This window comes from Suncus etruscus, chromosome 5 (genome assembly GCF_024139225.1).
Source record: "Suncus etruscus isolate mSunEtr1 chromosome 5, mSunEtr1.pri.cur, whole genome shotgun sequence".
NCBI lineage: Eukaryota > Metazoa > Chordata > Mammalia > Eulipotyphla > Soricidae > Suncus > Suncus etruscus.
Window position 1 is genome coordinate 49185154 of NC_064852.1, and position 21695 is coordinate 49206848.

The window sequence follows — 21695 nt, forward strand, 5'->3', positions numbered from 1 at the left end:
TTAAGAAAAAAATTCTAATAGTTTTATAGTGCAATGACTTGAATATAAAAGAGACCTGGAAATTCTTAACTGAAGAGAAAATTTGAAACAAAATTTATCAGCTACATTCCCAGGATGCAATTGATGGTATCTTCAGAGTTCATCCAACCTGGAAATTTACTGAAAATGAACTAAATTAAATGTTAAAAAAAGGCAAGAACAAAAGGTCCAAATGGAAGTAAATATAACATTGACTATATTTTCATTTTCAAGTATGTTTTTACTAATTTTCTAACACTTTTTTAGTTGCAATATATCTTAGGAAAATTCAAAGGCAGGCAATTAAATATGATTCAAAATAACTCATGACTTGATTGTTTCAGCTTTTTAAGCATGTTTATTATTATTATTATTATTTATTAAAGCCATGTTTAAATTATTGCTAATACAGTTTCAGGAAAGACTGGAAAAGATACTTGCAAAATGATCCTTCTCTGTACCAATTTATCAATAATGGTAATAAGACAATCTGAATGATTGACTCACAACTAAGGAAGAGTGGATCTTTTAATCCTTTGGTAGAGGATACTAAAGTAGCCGTGAACTTCAGAGTCTCCCAACTGTATACACTATCACAAAAAGGGGAGATCATGGTTGTCAACCAAATTCTTCATTGATCACACAAAGGTCCATGCTGCTCTATGCCAATGACTTGATTCATGTTTCTTCAAAGCTTATCAGGTGATGACGTTATAAAGCCATCTCAATCTTTATTCTGAATCAACATTTAGAATGACTTTCCTGTCATTTTATGTTCTGAGTGTACATCAAATAACCCTAGAGATTTCTGAAGAGAACTGAATAGAACAAATTCTCTCAGATCATACATACCTCATTCATCAATTGAGTTGCATACTTGAAATGTTTGTTGATTGGACAGTCAGGAACATACTTGAAATCTGACTTTGTCCTTTCAAATACTTCTTTATACTTATACTAGAGAGAAGAGAACATGGTTACTTGATATTAGACTATGATTATTTTAAGAATAATACTGCTATTTACCTTATTATATAATTGTGATTATTCATTTATAGAGCTTACAAGTATTTACTGAGCCCATATTTGTCTCCCAGGCAACAATAAGATAACCCATCTATATGCCTTAAAAAAACTGATTCAGGGACCGGAGAGATAGCACAGCGGCGTTTGCCTTGCAAGCAGCCGATCCAGGACCAAAGGTGGTTGGTTCGAATCCCGGTGTCCCATATGGGCCCCCGTGCCTGCTAGGAGCTATTTCTGAGCAGACAGCCAGGAGTAACCCCTGAGCACCGCCGGGTGTGGCCCAAAAACCAAAAAAAAAAAAAAAAAAAAAAAAAAAAAAACTGATTCAGATGTTGTGGTGTTTCACCTTCTTTTTTTCCCCTTCGTCCCTCAAACCAAGGATGAAAGCCTCTAGAATGACTCTGCTCATAGTTGGCATAGTCGATTTTTACCTCATTATATTACTTTTCTCTTCCTCAAACAAAACCACATAACTTTAACTTTCTAGTCCAGCCTCCCAATTAGAGGGGGCAGTAATGGAGGCATAAGACCAAACACTTATAAGACCATTAAGTAATAGACTAGACACAGAGGGACCACACATTCTAGCAGCCCCTTGGGGGGAGAGTGGAGGATATGGGAGGCAGGATGGGAGCAGATGTGGGAGGACAATTTGGTGGTGGGAATTCCCCTGATTCAATGTAAATATGTACCTGGAATATTACTGTGAACGATATGTAAGCCACTACGATTAAAATAAAAATTATATTAAAAAAACTAGTTCAGATACATATACTAGAAAATGTTTGCATTAAAAGACCTATTTTTTATAGCCAGGAGATAGGGAAAAAATACCTGTTATATTAATTGTTTCACTGTAAAGTTATTTTAACCTTCACTAGAATATTTAATTCATTTCATTAATTTGAATTTAGTTTTGAGGTGCTTAGTTATATAATCAGTATAGATTAAAACAGAGGTACTGAAAAAAAGGGGGGGAACCAAACAGAGGTACTATAATTTATCTGGCTTACCACCTATTTTCCCTGAAATAAGAATGTAATCCTTTGATATTAAACTGTATTAAGGGATTTTAACAATTAAAATTACTATGAGATAGAATGAGCAGAGATTTATATCCAACCTAAAATATTTTCTACTTGTCACATATCAGAAGAGTTTGTTGTTTTCTATTTTAGAGCAAATTCAACAACTTCAATTTGCAAATTGGAAAATGTAGCCAAAATGATGAAGTTTTTCTGTCAAGTCACAATCAAATTTTCAGGTTAAATAGTTTCACTAGATAGTTGTACAATATAACTTTAATAGGGAAAATTTCATATTTATCTGGAGGAAATTCTAGAAGAGTCATGAAGAGTTGTATTGAGAGAAACTCTCATCAAATTCAAATAATTAAATCTAGGTCAATGAAGTCAATAGTAAAAAATTTTCCCAAGGATATTGAACAATTCTGTATTATCCCAAGTACAGGTTTAACATGAAACTAGGAGTGGAAATATAAAAAGGGAGTAAGGGAACTTGTCAGTACAGATTTTCTGAATGGGTACTGGAGTCTGCTGAACAGATGTAGTCAATATCTTTGAGTAGATATACCTTGCTGTAGAGTTTCTTGTTCTGTTCAGCCAGAGTGAAGTCAGGGGTATCATAAGCATAACAACCAATACCTTTAAGCCAGGTCAAATCTTCTTTATATTTTACCTAGAAGAAAAAAAGGGTCCATTATTTGCAGGAGGGGAAAAGAGAGAGGAGATTTGGCCACACCAGTGGTATTCAGTGGTTACTCCTGGCTCTGCACTAAAGAATTCTCCTGGCTACATTCAGGGGATGTTATGGAATGCAGAATATTGAACCTGAATCAACCAAATGCAAGGAAAATGCCCTAGCTACTTTGCTACCTCTTTGATCCTGAAGAAAACATTTAAGGACATATTTTCTTTTTTATGTGTTTTTAAAAATATAATTAATTTATTTAGGCACATGATTATAAAAATATTTATAGTTGGGTTTCAGTCATAGAATGTACACCACCAGTGCAACTTTCTACCACCATTGTTCCCTATTCCCCTCCTTACCCCCATCCCCTGTTTTTCTCTGGGGCAGGCATTTTGCTTCTCTCTCTCACTCTCTTTTTTTTTCCTGTAGTTTTCTGACACTGTTCTATTTTTAATGAGGGAACGTCATGCATGTCATTTTCAGCACCCACTTCTTGTCCAGAGTGATCAGTTCCAACTATCATTGTCATCCTCTAGTCTACTCTCTGCTCTTTGTGGCAAGCTTCCTACCATTTCCTACCATGGACTGGTCCTCCTGATCTTTATCTCGATTGTTTCTGGATATTATTACCACACTGTAAGAACATATTTTCAAACAGCAATAAGTTGGGATTGATACAAGTAAAATATGGCTCTAGTGGCTGAGGTATGTGAGATAATAATAAAAATTTTAAACCAATGGTTTTATTATTTATTTAGTTAGTTGGTATTTGAACATTATTTGACATTTCTTATTTATTTAGTTAGTTGGTATTTGAACATTATTTGACATTTCTAAGGGGTTACCTGTGCTTGCTGGTCTTTGCTTAGGATGCTCAGGGAATCTGATGGAACCTAGATTAACTGATTACAAAGCATGCACTCAGCTATCCAGCTATTTCTTAGGTTCTAAAACAAACATTTGCAGGTTTCCAGAAATGTACTTTGATTACTCAGTTTACAGTTATAATTGTATAGAATATGGAATTTTCATTTTGAATACTACTAAAGTAATTCAAATGTAAGAGGCATGCTTTCCTAGATCATTAGTATAGCATTAGCTGGGCAGGTGTATCTGCATATAGATAACTAAAATGTTTTTCTAAGTGAATATTACAATATGTCTTAAAGCTATTGTGAAGTTATCTTTTGACTTGGTCATAAGTAGGCTCTTTTCTGGTTGATGCATATCACTTCCAGATGTGTAAAATAATATACATTTACCAAAAAGGTTAGGTTTGGAAGTTTGAACATACTTTCTCCCAAGTTACAATTCACCCAGTTAGTAACACATTTTGTGATTCATAATAAAATCTCAAGTTTATCCAAGTGATCACTCTGTTATTTTTTTTGTTTGTTCTTTTTTTATTTTTGTTTGTTTGTTTTGGTTCAAACCTGATACTGCTTAAGGGTTACTCTGGGTCTTCTTGGGAACCAAATGGGATGCTGGGGATTGAACGTAGATTGGCCACATGCGAGGCAAGCATTCTACCCACTATACTCTGGGTAGTATGCTGTAGTGTGCTCTGGCCCTTCACTAAGTTTCTATGCTTCAATCAGATGTGACTATATGTCCAAATAGAAGATTTCAGACTCACATCACTGACTGCATCTGTAACTGCCCGATGATGGAAGTGCTCAGGCCGATCAGGAATGGACCTCCATATTCCCAACTGACTCATATAGTTCTCCTTGTATTTCACCTAGGGGTAAAAAATATGAAAGCATTAGTTAAAGTTAATGTAGAAAAGATTTTCTACATGTCTCAAGATAATTTTTTAGAAAAGAAGCTGTTCTTAAACACGAAAATGGGTAGCTGAGCCCCAAAGGGGAAAAGAAAAGGACATACTTTACTGATGTCATCTGTGACTTTGCGATGGTAAACAATGTCCAGAGCATCCTTCACAGTGTGGTATTTCCCCTTGGTCTTTTGGAACGTTTCTTTGTAGCGTAGCTGAAAAAAAGAAAAGTTCATGGATTATAAATGGCTCTTAAATAATTTTAAGCATTTTTTTTTCGTTTTCTCTCTTCTCTTTATGAGTGATTAAATGTCCTAAGGAGAGATTAAAAATCTCATTTGACACCCTGGAAGGGAACTTCAGGAGGAGAAAACTAATAAAATCTGAATACAGAATGAAGCATAGTTAATAGTAATGAATCAGTATTGATTCATTAACTGTGACAGATCTACCATATTACAGTGTAAAGATGATAACAGTAGGGGAAGCTAGGGAAAGGGTATATCATAACATAACTTTACTATCTTTGACATTTTTCTGTATATCTAAAATCAATTAAAACAAAAAGTTTAGGGGTTGGAACGATAGCAAAACAAGTAGGGCATTTGCCTTGCATGTGGGCCAGGAGTGATTTCTGAGTGCAGAGCCAGGAGTAACCCCTGAATGCCACTGAATGTGGCATTAAAAACATAAAAACAATAAAAAATGCCACTGAATGTGGCATTAAAAACATAAAAACAATAAAAACAAAAAACAAAAAGTTTGTTTAACTGGAAAACAAGCAAAAACTCACTTGGGAGGAAAAGCAAGGGAGTTTAAGTTATGCTAATATAACTTGATAAGTCTAAGTTATACTAATGTACATAGAAAGAAGAGAAAGATTTAGCTTCCAATGCTTGGTATTAAAATACCTTCTCTAAGAAGCATTACTACATTTTTATGTCATTGTTATTTCTTTTAGGTATTTAAAAGACAATGGATTGATATTTAATCTAAGAGTATTATCAAAGATTCACTCATCCACATAAGCTTTGAGCAATCTGTTTTCAGTTTTCAGTAAATCTTGTCTTGTTGAATGAGCAGAAAAGCACAGAATTAAATAATGACATTTTTCACTTTAAAATTTGTTTTCAAATGGTTTCACTCATCTATGGGTTTTAAGAAAAATGAAAGACATTTTTAGCAGTATCTCAGAGACAAGAGAGATGAGGGCTGGTAAGTGCAGCTCATGACATGACGTTCACCACGTAGAGTGATGAGTGCAGTTAGAGAAATAACTACACTGAAAACTATCATAACAATATGAATGAATGAGCGAAGTAGAAAGCCTGTCTCGAGTACAGGTGTGGGTGGGGTGAGGAGGAGGGAGATCTGGGAAATTGGTGGTGAAAATGTTGCACTGGTGAAGGGGGGTGTTTTTTACATGACTGTAATCATACAACTATAATCATATTTGTAATCATGGTATTTAAATAAAGATAATTAAAATTTTTTCCAATGGATAAATCTATAACATCACAGTGCTATTTCTGAGGATAACCTCAGATGATGAACTGAATATAGTGCCTACCATTAATGATACAATGCATTATTTTAAAGATTAGAGTTACCAATATATTTGTTTATTTAGGGGTCACACCTGGTGGTGCTCAGGGTTGACTTGGGCTCTGTGTTCAGAAATAGGACTCAGAGGACCATATAGTTTGCTTGGGATTGAACCCAGGTCAGCCATATGCCAGGCAAGCTCCCTACCCATTGCACTATCGCCCAAGCCCCTAGAGTGACCCATATTGAAACCACTGGGTCTTAGATAGGGGGGCTGCTCAATAAATGTACAGTGAGCTGCTCAGTTTAACTTTACTGTGTAGTCACCCCCCCAAAAGTTGTAATGCAGTATATATTTGGGTCAAATTCATATTCAATGATACCCTTGCAATGAAAAAGAAATGAGACGTTATAAGAGGACTAAAGCTTTCCTAAAGGAGAGACTTTGAGGCTAATGTCTCATTTTCTCAATTTATATTTTAAAAAAGTGACAGACTTTTGACTAGCAGACTCCTCTCAGATCCAAGTGTAATTTTGGACAAAGTTGCAAAATTGAGATATTGTTCAAATTTGCTGTTCCCTTCCACATTTCTGTTAAAGAATAGATATAGCCATTTTCTGAGACCTTAAATTCTAGGTCAGTTTTGCTAATTAAAGGATTTTGTGAGTTTTGAGCTGAGTTTTAAAAATTTCAGTATGTCCTATCCTCTAGGAATTCTGCTGTTGGCAATGGATATCATGCATTTAAATGCAGTCGGGTTCTGAGACAAAACTGGTAAAGTCTGGCATTTGTCCTGGGTTGACTGATTTCTTATCTTCACCACAGAAAAACTTATTTCTATTTAAGAGCAGTCTTGTCTTTGATTATGTGACATGAAAATGAAAGTATGTCTCTTCTATTTATAACAAATGTGTTAATCACATGATTCAGATGATCAAGGGAACAACTGTTTTCTGAGTGTCAACTGACAATTCTGTACTATTCCAGGAGTATTAGAGATATGGTCTTGCTTAGTCTGATTAAAATTATAATTCTTATTATTATCCCACAGGCAAAGAGAAAGTCTCCAAAAACTGGCATATATGTAGCTATAGAGCAGAAAAGTGACAGGATTTAAAGTGCATAGGACTAGTGCCAACCCCATGTTTTTGTTTGTTTTGTTTTGGGATCACATCTGACAATATTCAGGACTTACTTGTGGCTCTGCACTTAGGGGTCACTCCTGGTAGGTTTAGGGGATTGTATGGGATGCCAAGAAATGAACTTGGGTCAGATATGCAATTGCCTCCTACTGTATTATCAATGTGACCAAAGAATGGTTTTAATAATAAGTACAATTAGATGTCTAAGAGGTGCTACCAAAGAACTATAAGAAAGATTCCAAGTGCAATGAGAAAACAATAGATTTTAGTAGCTTGTAACTGCCTCTGCTCCTGCCCTTTACTGGGAGAGAATTCCGGCCAGCAGCTTTCTCTCAACCAGGACAGAAGGCAAAAATCAGCTACAAATAATTCGCGAGTGTTAAGCTCTTTTGTGAACACCTAAAAAATTAAGCTGCAGAAGTTAGTAAAACGCTCATGGTGACGTATGCCAGTCAAGAGGCTTTAATGAGGGAGAGCAGGGTTTATATGCCCTGCTCCTGTGGGAGGGGTAGTAACATAGGATTGAAATATAAACCAATCAGATTTGTACAAGTACAACAATTTTAACCAATGGGAGCATAAACACATTTTGATGGCGGGAAGGATAAAGAGGAACCTGGCAGGATGGGGGGAGGGGAAACAAATCCTTAAACAAATAGCTAATTGATATTTACGCAAATACAATTTTTGTTTAGCCTATTTTCCATTTAAATCTTTCTTTTGTGCAAGCAATAAGGATCATAATTTAAACTTTACAAAAACCTATCTATAATTATGTGTTTGAGAGCAGTTACAAAAACAGGTTCCATGGAAAGGTTAAGGAATCTGGTTAAGCCAGATTCTGTGTGCTGGGCTAAATTTATTTGCAGAGTTTCCTTTTGGCTCGGGGCTAAGCAAACTTTATGGCTTGAATCAGGCGGTGGAAAATTCATTCAGAGTTCCTTTGATATGTGGGATGCTCCGTCTCCCACATCAGCTCTCAACATTAGTCTTAGTTACCTTGCATAACTTTTAGTGTTTATACTTGTGAGATTTTAATTTTAATTTTTTGCAGTGAGAGAAAGGGGAGACAGGTTTGGGCTATGATGCTCAGGAATAACAAGTAGCAGTGCTACAGGGGAGCAATATCAGGGATGGAACCATGAAAAGAGCCAAAGAAGGTGAACACAAGTATGTGACTTACCTCCTACCCTACCCTTCTAGTCCAAGAATGGATTAATTTTTATGTTCTTGCTTCTCCTGATTCATTTTGTTTGTCCTGATTCACTCAGGGTTTTAGTACAGCATCTTTTGCAGTAATATCAGTTGTCTCAATAAAATATAAAAGAAGGAAGATATACATACATCACTGGCATTCCAGTAAGCCTTCTTGGCTCGGATGAGAATTGGTGTATCTGCAACTGGTGTGTACTTGTCCTTCATCTTTTCATACTGGGTTTTGTACTTTTTCTAAAAGATAAAGATTGAAAAGAAAGAGAAACTTAATGTTTTCATCCTTCTAGCTCTTTTACCATGCCACAGATCTAGACTAGGGAAACTATATAAAACTAGCAAAGAGAATAGTTTCGTCTCTGGTATTCTAATGCTCTGAGTACAATTCAGATCGGCAAACTTTCTGATCAGAAGCAGCAGGTAAAGTTTTAATAAAGGATTTATTTTTCTAATTCCATGTCCTCGTGCTGAATGTTTAATTTACCTCGCTGACCAGGTCTTTCACATCTTTAGCATGCTTCAAAGCGGTGGTCTGGTTTCCAGCATGATGATGAGGTCTCTCTTTGGTGGCGAGTTCAACATACAAGTACTAAAAAAAAAAATCATAAAAGGGATCAGATGATAGAGATACCACTTTAAAGATGTTATTTACTACTTATTCCTGTTTTTTTTATGTTCTAATTCTTAAGTAGGAGGGCAGTGTTTATTTGCCTTTTTTTTTTTTTTTGCTACATTTACATCTATTCTTTCTTTCTTTCTTTCTTTCTTTTTTCTTTCTTTTTTTTTTTTTTTGGACAAAACCCGGTGGCACTCCAGGGTTTCTTCTGACTGTGCTCAATTATCACTCCTGGCAGGCTCTGGGGACCCTGTAGGATGCTGGGGACTGAATTCAGGTTGGCCACATCCAAGGCAAATGCCCTCCTGTTGTGTTATTGCTTTGACCTTTATTCTTTCATTTCTCACTATGACACAGATTTTTTAATGCACTGCTGAATGAGTATGCTGCTGAGTATGGTCCATTCTCAATCCACATGAGAAAGAGTGCTTATAGAAGAATCAAAAAATTCTGATAGAACCTCAATGTATCTTTTTTCAAATCTCTGTATATGAATACTTAAAATTTAGTTTCAACTACTTGTGACTAATTGATTAATAGAATAAATGAGTGTCTCAAGCAATTGTTTTCTCTCTCTGGATAAAAATTTCAAACTAATCACAAAAGTTAGGACTTTCAAAGAAGACTCAGCATTGCCTGCCCATTTAAAACATGGCCATAGTTATCATGACCTCAAAGGAATTCTTTTATAAATTGTTGTGGGGGTCACAGACAGTATTTCTGGTGTAGGGTACTTGAAGGATAATACAGTATAGAGACTGAACCCAGGACCTACACATGCAATATACATTCTACCATTTAAATCCTATCCCCAGTCCAAATAAATGCTTCTCAAAATTAATGATCTTGAGCCTGCATGAAGGAAAATTCAATGTGATTTGCTTATTAAGCAGGATGGCCAAGTGTCCTTGAGAGTCCCAGTGATACTAACAGTGCAGGTTTATGAATGTTTGTGTATAGAATAATACCTGACTCTGCAGCTTCTGCCCTCTCTTGGCTCTTAGCAAATCAGGAGTATCAGAAATTGAAGTGAAGATGGATTTCAATTTCTTGCCTGTAGCTCTGTATACCAGCTGGAGAGAAAGCAGCCATCATAGTCATTTGTTAACATGTAATATTTTTCTGCATTTTGTTTACTACATAAGAAAAAACCTCACCCCCCCACTGTAACAATTTCAATGTCTGTCCAATAAATCATTGTCTTTACCTCATCACCCTCCTTTCCATTTTCTCAGATTAAAATAAAATATTCTAAAAAATACAATGAGTAACTGAATTTTTCCTATGTGGAACCAGTCTACAGGCTGAAAACTTTGGGGGTGGGTATTCTCCAAATGGAGGCAGGACAAGTCCACACAGGAAAATCCAGCAGCCCACACTAACACCCCCTATCTTTCCAGCAGAAAAGTGGCACAGTTTCACTATAAAAAACCCCAAAGGAACATAATGGCTGGGGCTGAATAAATAGTACAGCAGGTAGAGTGCTTTTCTGGCACACACCATTAGCTCTTCCAGAATGATCCTGAGTGACAGATCCTGGACTAATCTCTGAGCACTTACAGGTGTGGCCTACCGAAAATGGGGGAAAAAAAGAAAATGATGGTGTGGACTCTTCCCAGGTAGAATGGTCCAGGTTGATAACTCTGGAGATTTCTCAGAATGGAGAAAGGCAGATTCCCCTTTCTACCTGAATGTACTGTAACCCTTAGCCACTCTTGACACCCTCTGACAGAAATGGCCTAGCTCCATATTTTAAGCATTTTAAACTGTCAAGCCACCACAATTGTTTCAGATCTATAGATATTGGATTCGGAAGCCACACAACATCTCAAAATGTTATAGTAGTGTCAGCCAAGTAGGATCACAAGCAAGTCTGATGGGAAAGTTTCATAGAAGACCACCAAGCTTATTGAGACTAAACAGGAACACAGGAAGGCTCAATTAGCACCAACCAGAGTCCAGTACATGCTTAGATAATGACTTTAGTAACACCATTAAGAGATGTAACAACTATTACAAAGTAAAATCAATTGACCTACTTAGACATGGTGCTCATTCTATAAGGAAAGGCAGAGGCAATACCTTCCTCCTAGGGTAGTTGTCTGAAAACCTCTACTTAGAGATTGAGCCTCTTGTAGTGACAGTTCAAGGATCCTTACCTCACTCAGATGTGTCTTCAGCTCTTGCACTTTCCTATATTCTGGTGTGTCAAGGACTACTTTGTATTTGTCACGCATCTTCCTTGCATTGTCGGTGTACAGGTAATTAGACTAAAAATAGAGAATACGAATAATGAATTGTTTCAGGAAGTTCATGTCATGCCCACACCTTTTCAATCAAATAGCCAATTGGTGCAAGCTGAGCAGGCCAACCCTGGATCCTGATGGCTTTCCAGGCAGAAAGAAAAGCTACTGTCATTAAAATAATCCTAGAACCTCTGGCAGGAGACACAGACATCCCAAAGAAGGCCAAACATGTGCTCAAGTGGGATCTCTCGGTACACTTCCCTTGAAAGGATCTATAGCCAAAAGTTCTTTCTGCACAGCTAGGTGGACTGAAAGGAAGGGAGGGCTTGGAAGCAAAGTAAAGGGTTCCTTTATTAAAACTGTGCACTCACCCAGAGTTTGCGCAGGTGCCGGGAGCGAACCATGTCAGGTGTGTCATATAAGAAACATCCTAGTCCCTTCAGAATCTGTAAGTCCTCTTTGTATTTAATCTATGTGGCAAAACCAGAGAAATGATAGGTCATGAGAAAAGGTATATTAAGTACAAAAAAGATTAGTTACCCCTCTTTATTAATGTATCTTTCAAAATGTCTGCTGACAAAATGGCTGCTTTAGTTTGTTTTCCAATTAAGAAATCATAGAATTTTTTTGGTTTGTTTTCATTCTAATCTCTAACCTGAGCTGTTGAGAAAACACAACCATTACTATGTATTAATCTATCGTTAAGAGAAAAATACAGATTGAAGTGAATGTTTTATTTTGGGGAGGGCACTGGAATTCCTAAGCAGTGCTCAGGGGATCTGAAGGCCACTCTCAAAAACATGAGTTCAATGAGGCTAGTGGTTCAGGGAGAGTTTTGGAGATGTGTTGCCACTCTGGCTTTTTCTGGGAACCACTAAGGGCACCTTGGCAATGCCAAGGGAACATACAAGGCATGTGCTATACTCTGTGTACTATTCCTCCAGCTTTTTATTTTACTTTTGCTTTTGTGCCATACCTAGTAGTTTTCAAGGCTATTCCTTGTGCACACATGAATGCTGGGGTCTGAACCTAGGCATCCTAGTGTCAGTCTTTTGACTATTTCCTAGGCCTCAGAGTGGCATTTTAGAAAAAGGAAAAAGAAGGGGAACAACAGTAACGAAGTTGCTAAAGAATGTACAGTTTAGGGGACCCAGAGTGGTAGTACCATGTTTAAGTTATTTACCCTGAATGGAGCTGACTTGGGTCCATCCCAGCACTGCTAGGAATGATCACAGAGTGCAGGGCCAAGAGTAAACTCTGACGACAGCCTGGTGTGACCCAAAAACAAAAAGGAAAAAAGAAAGAAAGAAGAAAGAAAGAAAGAAGAAAGAAGGAAGGAAGGAAGGAAGGAAGGAAGGAAGGAAGGAAGGAAGGAAGGAAGGAAGGAAGGAAGGAAGGAAGGAAGGAAGGAAGGAAGGAAGGAAGGAAGAAGGAAGGAAGGAAGGAAGGAAGGAAGGAAGGAAGGAAGGAAGGAAGAAGGAAGGAAGGAAGAAGGAAGGAAGAAGGAAGGAAGGAAGGAAGGAAGGAAGAAGGAAGGAAGAAGGAAGGAAGAAGGAAGGAAGAAGGAAGGAAGGAAGGAAGGAAGGAAGGAAGGAAGGAAGAAAGAAAGAAAGAAAGAAAGAGAGAGAGAGAGAGAGAGAAAGAAAGAAAGAAAGAAAGAAAGAAAGAAAGAAAGAAAGAAAAGAAAGAAAGAAAGAAAGAAAGAAAGAAAGAAAGAAAGAAAGAAAGAAAGAAAGAAAGAAAGAAAGAAAGAAAGAAAGAAAGAAAGAAAGAAAGAAAGAAAGAAAGAAAGAAAGAAAGAAAGAAAGAAAGAAAGAAAGAAAGAAAGAAAGAAAGAAAGAAAGAAAGAAAAGAAATAGTGCCTGGGACAGAGTCAATATTGAAGGGACCACAGTAAATAGCAATTCTTGTGTTACCCAGTTGAACTCTTATCAACTGTTTCCAAAGCTGGAGAAATGCAAGGTTCTACTTACATCTGTGTTTCACTTGGAAATGGTATACTCATTTTAGAAGCACTTAATGGAAAGTATTGTTCAAAGACCACTGGCTGTTCAAGGGAAGCCTGTCTCTGGGAGAGTGTTTCCAGAAAATTTCTATGAAAACTTACATCACTGGTGATGTCTCCCACATAGCGACAATGAAGCACTTGTGGTGTGTACGGCAATGAAATCATGTGGCCTTGCATCTTGAAGAAGTCTGATTTGTATATCAGCTGCAAAGAAGTATGTCCAGAAATATATGTTAATGAACAAATGGTTGACTTCTTATCCCTGGTTTGACACTTGTGTTCTCTCCCCTAAGAAAATACCCACCTCACTGACAGCCTCCTGTGTCTTCTTGACTTGGCGGATTTCTGGGGTGTCAGGAGTTGTGTGAATCTTGTCTTTCAGTTTGTGGTATAATTGTCGATACAGTCTCTGTTTGAGGAAAAACATTCCAGGTACTTAGTGCAGAATGATAATAAGCTGACACTTTACGTAAAGAACCATGAGAAGAGAGACTAGCATAAAAAATAATATCAGGAGAAAATTTTGATCTTAATTAAGGATATAATTCTGAGTAAAAAAAACCCTACATTTTATCAGATGGTTGGATGGAAAGATTAGAAACACCAATAGTTCTATAGAGAGTCACAAGTCTGAATAAAATATACCCTTATTAAAGATGCTCAAATAGAAATGTAACAAAATGAATTAATTTGCATTATAATGTATCTGCAGCTCACAATGGCATTTACAAATACAGAAAGGCATTGATGTGGAATGTCATTGTCAAAATGGTGATAATAAGGGCCCCTTACAATCCTTGCTGATGTGTACATTTATTTATAAAAATAATTAATTTTTAGAATTTTACAAAGCAATGACCTTTGAAGTCCAATATTCCCTCTTCCCCAGAACTAAAAAACATTACCTCGCTGGTCACATTGTTGACCCTTCGAACATTGACAAATGGAACATCGTTGGGTCCAAGTGTATATCCATTTGCCTTGATATGTTCATAAGCTTCTTTGTATTTGAACTGCAGAAATAAAGTCAGAGAAATCACTGATTTTTAAGCAAAAAGCAGTTTTCCATTTTGCAAATGAGTAAGAGCACTTGCATTTGAAAACGGTTTTCTCAGCAATAAGTAGAGGGAAAAAAGGCCACACACAATTTTGATGGTAAGTCAATCCTTAGAAATTACTTCATTAATTAATAAAACCAGACCTAGAAGGGACTAAAATTTAATGTTGCCTTGAACCACTATATAGAAATGTTTCAAATTTGTAAGACATCCTATAGCTTTAGCTCCACCATGGGGAAGAAATTAGGAAATGCAAAGAAAAAAATAGCAAAAATACTTTAAGACTGCTAAGGCTTTAGGAACTGATATTTTTGAATAGCTATTAGATTTTTCTCCCCATAAGTCTCCTTTGGGAGCCTTATTATTGGGTCATAAGTTATTTGGACTTGCTGGCCATTGGGCTTGATTCCTAGACTCTGAAGGGCAACCCAAAATTATTTAAGGAAAACTCATTCTTTAGCTGATAGCTATTTTGTGGGTATAACCTACGTGGGCTGGAGTAACTTTTTTCTAGGCCTTGTTGATGAGGCAGATGTACTAAGTTCCAACCTAGAATTTTTGAAAAGTTGAGAGTTTCATAGAAGTAGCAATAGGACGAGCAACAGGAAGTGAGAACCCCTTCTTATCCACATAGCCACCTGGATTTTCTATGAAAAGAATTCAGGAGCTCAGCTCTATAATAAATTATGTATCCAAACCAGCTGCTAGGAGAGAACATTTTTTTCTTAAAGGCACATGAAATATTGCTATTTTTATTGTTGTCAGACTAAACCTATCTGTGCTTAGGGTTGTACTCTTGACAGGCATTAAGAGACCATAAGAGGTAATAGAAATGAAACCCAGGTCAGCAGCATGTAAGACAAGAACGCGATCCAATTATTCTCTCTCTCTTTCCCCCCCTCCCCCATGCAGGGTCTCACTCATTCCTGGTGTCACATCTCATTTGCTGCAATGAAACATTGTAGGAAAAAGGGAACACTAAAGCCACACATCAGTGTATATATGTGTGTGTGTGTGTATGTATATATATATACACACATATAAGAAATTATAATTCCTATATGTGATAAGATACTTCAGAATTCTTCTACACCTGCTGGCTCCAAGTGCTGCTTATTACAAGAGCAGGTTAATTCCATAGCACCTCTATAAAATGAGACCTCTCTTCAGCACTGTTTCACATGATAACATGTTGAAATTTCAGGGTAATTTAAGGAATAAGATAGGCTTTAAATGAATAGTGACTCCCTGTCCAATTCTGACCCCATCTTTATGAGGACGAGGCTACTTACATAACTGCTCATGTATCGGGTATCTTGGCTGTGTTTGAAGTGAGGGGTGTCAACTGGAAGTCTATATCCATGGGGCAGTGAGCGCAGGCCAGGTCCTTTGTACAGATTCTGCCAGAATGAGAAAAAGGAAATTACATGAGATCTACATCAATAAACTGGCCTATGGGAAATGAGTCCTATGCAACTCACATTTGATTTTTAACCAGATATGTAATGTGCTTATGCTCCTGGACTGTTTTGAAGTAGAATTTAAATTCTAAGAGTCAGGTAATATTCAATATACTGTTTTGGAAAAAGAGCAAAGTGTGAGGAAACCGTAAAGAACATATCTTCTGAAGATATGCCTAGTTCATGTGCATATTATTTCGCAAAAATGTAAAGAACAAAAAGTGGTCAAGAACTGCTTTGGCCATTCACACACATGAGATATTTCTCTTTACAAGGAATTCTTGTAAAAATTGGATTATCAATACTCGCTTCGGCAGCACATATAATAAAACTAGAAGGATACAGAGAAGATTAGGATGGCCCCTATGCTAGGATGATGCGCAAATTTGTGAAGCATTCCATATTAAAAAAAAAAAAAGGATTGGATTATTAGGTCTTTCTTGGTCAAGGTGAAAAGAAGTTCTGTCTTTCAGGGGAACTACAGAGTAAGAATAGGATTTCAGGGCTGGAGAGATAGCATGGAGGTAAGGCGTTTGCCTTTCATGCAAGAGGTCATCGGTTCGAATCCCAGCGTCCCATATGGTCCCCCGTGCCTGCCAGGAGCAATTTCTGAGCATGGAGCCAGGAGGAACCCCTGAGCACTGCCGGGTGTGGCCCAAAAACCACAAAAAAAAAAAAAAAAAAAAGAATAGGATTTCATAAGTTTTTAAACCAAGTTATATTTTAAACATTGAATATAGAAAGACAGCATTAAAAGTTGAGGTTAAAGTGGCATCAGCACCAGGTGAGTGAAATCTAGTTTCTCTCCTATATCTCAGCCATAATTTCTAGCTTCTTTTTTTTTTTTTTTTTTTTTTTTTTTTTGGTTTTTCAGGCCACACTTGATTGATACTCAGGGGTTACTTCTGGCTAAACGCTCAGAAATTGCCCCTTGCTTGGGGGGAACATATGGGATGGGGGGGCAGTCCTTCCTTGGCTAGAGCTTGCAAGGCAAACACCTTACCTCTAGAGCCACCTCAACGGCCCCTCTAGCTTTATCTTTTATGGTTTAGTAGCCTTTTGTGGCTATAGGTCTTATCTTTGTCATTGTTCAGTTTTTTTTTTTTTTTTGATTGTTTGTTGTTTTTAGTTTGGGGCCATAGTCAAGGGTTACGCCTGCCTCTGTGCTCCACTCCTTGCAGTGCTTGGAAGACCATTTGTGATATCAGAGATCTAATCTGGGTCAGCTGTGAACAATTCAAGCTCCCTACACAGTGTACGAACCACCCAGTCCCAATTAGTCCATTTTTGTGTGCAGCCTGTGTTCCAGAAAATTCCCGTTGCTTGTTTGATTGCTTGATTAAAGAATCCTGTCAGCCAAGAAGGAAGATGCTCCTTTGTTTGCTTTGAAACTCATGCAAATAGAACTACATTTACAATTTAAAGAGTATTTAAGTCAGGACCAAGTTCTGGCCCTTGTACCCCGGAGCCTTTCTGACAACACTTCTCACCTCTGACAACAGTTCTCACCTCGCTCTGCAGCTTGTACGCATGAAGTGCCCGGTCTAGATCCACTGTTTTTGTCGTTGGAGCTACTTTGCCTCTGACACTGTTCACATAGTTATAGTGATAGACAGCCTGGGTGCAGAGAAAGTAGAAGTTGCTTTGAAACTGTTAGCAAGATGCAAAGTATATGGAAACCTAAGTTTTTCTTATAGTGAAAAAGGCAGTCTGCAGGGGCTGGAGCTTGAAGTGAAAGCACATTACTCATTGTGTAAAATGCTAGGCTTAATCTTGGCACCATAAAACAAAAGCAAAAAGAAGACATCCTTGAGCAAGGCCATCATTGATTGGGCCCTGTTGGCCCAAGCACCCCTGTGTAGTTGCATTGTATAGCAGCCGGGTTAAACAACTTCTAGAGCAGTCCCTTGAGCCCTACTTGGGAGAAAAAAATTGGTGCCTATAAAAAAATCTATCTTACATTGTTTTGTCCAATAAAATCAGAGCAGGGTGTGGACTTCACACTGAGGAGGAAATGGAAGGTCTGGCTCAGGCATGAAAACAATGGTGGTTGACCACTCTAAATACAAATAATAGGCTTTCATTTATTTTTTCCCTACTGGACTAAACAGTGATTCAATAGCCAGTGGAGTTATTACAGATAAGAGTAGATTTGCATCTGTTCTGGGCCACAGTGTGTGCTTTCAAACCCCTTTTTCATGACACATATAAAGATGATGAGACACAAAGGGATGGTTTGCCCCACATTCACAAATGATGTATGGTAGAGGCTGACTCCATTGACATTTCTGAACTCTACCTTGTCAGTTCTCTTTTATTAGAAGGCTAAGATAGTGAGGTAGAAACAAGTCATAAGAATCCAGAAAGAAATTCTGGATGCTCTGAAACACTAGCATTTCACAGCTTTAAATTGCTTACAACTCTACTCAAAGGAACTCTTTGAATGCTTCAGAAGTTAAAAACAAGAGCAGAATCTTTATTTGCTTGTTGATATATTTTTCTTTTTTGCTACAACCAATGGTGCTGAAGGGTTACTTTTGATTCTGCTTTCAAAGATTACTCCTAGCTGGCAGAGGGGACAGCTGTGTGCAAGGCAAATGCCCTGTGTACTTTACTACTGCTCCAGCCCACTAAGAGCAGAATCCTAAGTACTTTCTAAGACTCTTTTCCAGGATGAAAAGATCTGCTCCACCCAGCCTTGGTTTTGTTATTCCTACCCAAGAGGTGCCTATTCTTTATTCATTTCCACAGTGACAACCCCAAATTCACTTACATCACTTAGTTGCTTTCCGCTTTTGACAGCCTGCACATAAAGTGGGGTGTCAGTGACCAGGTTGTAGTCATTCCTTGTTTTTTGCACGTGAGCTTTGTACTTTATCTGTCCAGAGAAGAAAGGAAATGTGTATCAATCACTCCATATTAGGCAGTCATCTGCTCTGAAAAGCTTGTAATTCCAGGCATTTATATTCATTAGTTTTTATTCAGCAAAATAGGATGTAATTGCATTATGATAATCAATATAATTAATGCTCATAATCTCAAGGAACTTCCAGAGACTTGGCAACTGCTCTTCTAGACTATTTAAACTTTCTTTCTCAAGTCTTTGTTTTATTTTGGAGACACATTTGACAGTGCTCAGTGCTTACTCCTGGCTCTGTGCTCAGGAATCACTACGACTTGAGGGACCATATGGGATGCAAAGGATTGAACTTTGAGTCATCCATGTGCAAGGCAAACATCCTTCCTGCTGTACAATTTCACTGGCTCCAATCCTGAAGTTTTGATTATGCTATTAATTTGCTTTGAATATGTCTCTCATTACAAATAGATTCTTTCTATAAAATTACAAACTACACACATGAGATTTTTCTATATGAAAATTACATGCTCATGAACGTATCTAAAATAGTACAAATTGAAGAGTCAGGGTCCCTTCATCAAAGAACAGTAAAACAGCTTGAGCATATTGTTAATAGTCTACAGACAGAAAGATAGGGAGCTGGCTGGTATTGTATGTTGGGGTAAACATTGGAACCTAAACCAGCCTGAAGGCATAAGGACTTCTGACTTCAAAACACACACACACACACACACACAATATATATATATATGTATATATATATATATAAACAACAAAATGCAGAATATCAGGCTAGGTACAAGGATGGCTCTGGAGAGAAGAGGTGACTGGACCTTCTGAGGAGAAGCTCTACTTTCGAAAATAAAAACATGCAAAGAATATCAAAAGAAGATGAACAACTAAGTGCTCTAAGTTATCCACCTTGGCAACCACTCTAGCAATGGGCTGGGCTGGGGGCGATTTGGTAAAACCGTATAAAAACTAACTTGACAGAGAGAAAGGCAAGCACTTGCCAGCATTGTTTATTGGGATGCTGAATTTCTTGGCTTTGTCTCTTTGAACTGTATCTGCCTGAGATGTGGTCATTATTACTTTAGGGTGCATTTCCCCCATTCTGGGAAAATGACTCACACATCTGTGCCTGCTCTTTTCACTCTGGAGAAGCCCTCTCCTTTCCTACCTTTACTTCCAAATGAAGTTTTTTTAAACTTCATTATTCATCTGCTCCTGAAATTATTATATTTATTATTGTTATTTTATTATTTTAATTATTATTATTATTAATTATTATTATGTGAAGAAAAGGTGACAGACCTAAAAAGCCTAGGTAGAATTTAGAATTTCCCACAAAGAGTGATTCCTTGCTTCCGTCTGAATTCATAGTTCTCTGAGAAATTGGGTGACAGAGATCATTTTCCACACCAAGCAAAACAAGTGGATTTGGGCAATTTGAAGGATGCCTTGTTGTTGGGCTGATGAGATGCACAGTCCCTACCCTGAGAGGTTCATTGCAGACTTTCATCAGTCCTGGATGTCCCAGGCACTTTGCCAGATGACTGAGATGGGTAAAGCGGAAGCAATTGCTTTCCTTATTGAAGCTGCCTTTACTCTCTATCACATTTTATATGAGCGCCCTGGGAAACTATCTTGCTGGTGGTGTGCATCTCCCATAGACAAAATTGGAATGTCTTCTTAAGAAATGGCCATTTCTATTATCAAATGCATTTCTGGAATTGAAGAGTAGTACAACAGGTAGGGTGGTTGCCTTGCATGTGGCTAACTTTGGCTTGATCTCTGATATTCCACATGTTTCCCAAACACCATCAGGAATAATTCCTGAGTGTAGAGTCAGTCAAAACCTTCTGAGCACCACCAGGTGTGGCCCGCAAAAACCAACCTCCCTAAAGCAAATAAATGCATTTCTAAGAAATGGAAATAGGTACATCTCTAATGGCTGCTCTCTAGTCCCTAACATCTTTCTCCAGATCATCCATTCTCCACACTATTTAAGATATATTTGACCTGTGACTAAGTTTATACTTAACATACTCTAGATTTCATAACTAACTCTAGATTTCATAGGCAAAACAATATATTAAAATTAAAAACAAAAATACAAAGGGACAAAAATCAAGATAAACTCACATCATTGCGCAGATCATAAGCATGTTTTGCATGGAGAATTTCAGGAGTGTCCCATACATAGCAACCAATGCCTTTGAGCCAGGTGAGGTCATCTTTGTAGACAATCTAGAAGATAGCAATAGATGAAGGGGATAAGAAAAATAAAACTACACTGTTTATGACTGAAACCTAACTACAATCAGGCTTGTAATCATGATGCTTACATAAAGATTTTACATATTAAAAAAAGTATACTGGCATTTTAATACCAAAGTCCCCAACCACTCTGGGTCAAAGCAGACTGAAATGAAATTCACTGACACAGTGAATGCAAAGGCATATTAAGCTTTACTTCCAAGGAACTGCTCTGATAAGCAATCAGATGCATAAAGAAATAGGTAAGCAACTTCGGAAAGCAGGCTAGGGAAAAGGAAGAGGTAAATTGGCTTCTACTTGGGGTCAGCATGGGAAGAGGCACCCTGTTAAGCCAAGGACTTACATCACTGATCTGATCTGTGACTCTCCTGACGTGATCGTTAACTTTTAAGTCAGGGTGGCAAATCCATTCATGGAGGTGCAGGCGGTAATCAACCTCACTGACTTTCTTCTGAGAATCCTTAGCCGTAACCAACTCCACCATGTCAGGCACCATGTGGATTTTCATCTTGTTCTGTTCATACACAGACCTATACAGGCGCTGGAAAGTGAAATAAAATGACAGTTATAAGGGAAATGGTGCAGGACTTGAGCATATACCAAAGAAAGTAAGATAATCAACTCTCAGCAGTTGGCTACGAATAGGGTGTGAACTGAACTTCCTGGCACTTTCTACAGATTTTGTAGAATGTAGCTGGGGAAAGCAATATACACTGCAGTGATGATTAGCGTC

General features: G+C 37.6%; 1 protein-coding gene and 1 non-coding gene across 2 annotated transcripts in view; one reads left to right on the top strand and one right to left on the bottom strand.

Moving 5' to 3' along the window:
• NEB (nebulin) overlaps positions 1-21695 on the bottom strand; it is a 263307-nt gene that overhangs the window by 54687 nt on the left and 186925 nt on the right. Inside the window, exons 96-112 of the mRNA XM_049772977.1 lie at positions 21306-21503; positions 20828-20932; positions 18596-18700; positions 17332-17439; positions 15655-15762; positions 14210-14317; positions 13609-13713; positions 13404-13508; positions 11668-11766; positions 11210-11320; positions 10019-10123; positions 8919-9023; positions 8567-8671; positions 4645-4749; positions 4394-4498; positions 2638-2742; positions 871-975 (exon numbers count right to left, since the gene is read on the bottom strand). Of these exons, the coding sequence (XP_049628934.1) occupies positions 871-975; positions 2638-2742; positions 4394-4498; positions 4645-4749; positions 8567-8671; positions 8919-9023; positions 10019-10123; positions 11210-11320; positions 11668-11766; positions 13404-13508; positions 13609-13713; positions 14210-14317; positions 15655-15762; positions 17332-17439; positions 18596-18700; positions 20828-20932; positions 21306-21503 (1887 nt within the window). The remainder of the gene's footprint in view (positions 1-870; positions 976-2637; positions 2743-4393; positions 4499-4644; positions 4750-8566; positions 8672-8918; positions 9024-10018; positions 10124-11209; positions 11321-11667; positions 11767-13403; positions 13509-13608; positions 13714-14209; positions 14318-15654; positions 15763-17331; positions 17440-18595; positions 18701-20827; positions 20933-21305; positions 21504-21695) is intronic.
• Positions 16124-16230, top strand: LOC126009831 (U6 spliceosomal RNA). The gene has a single exon (XR_007496023.1). It is a non-coding gene; the product is annotated as a U6 spliceosomal RNA (small nuclear RNA).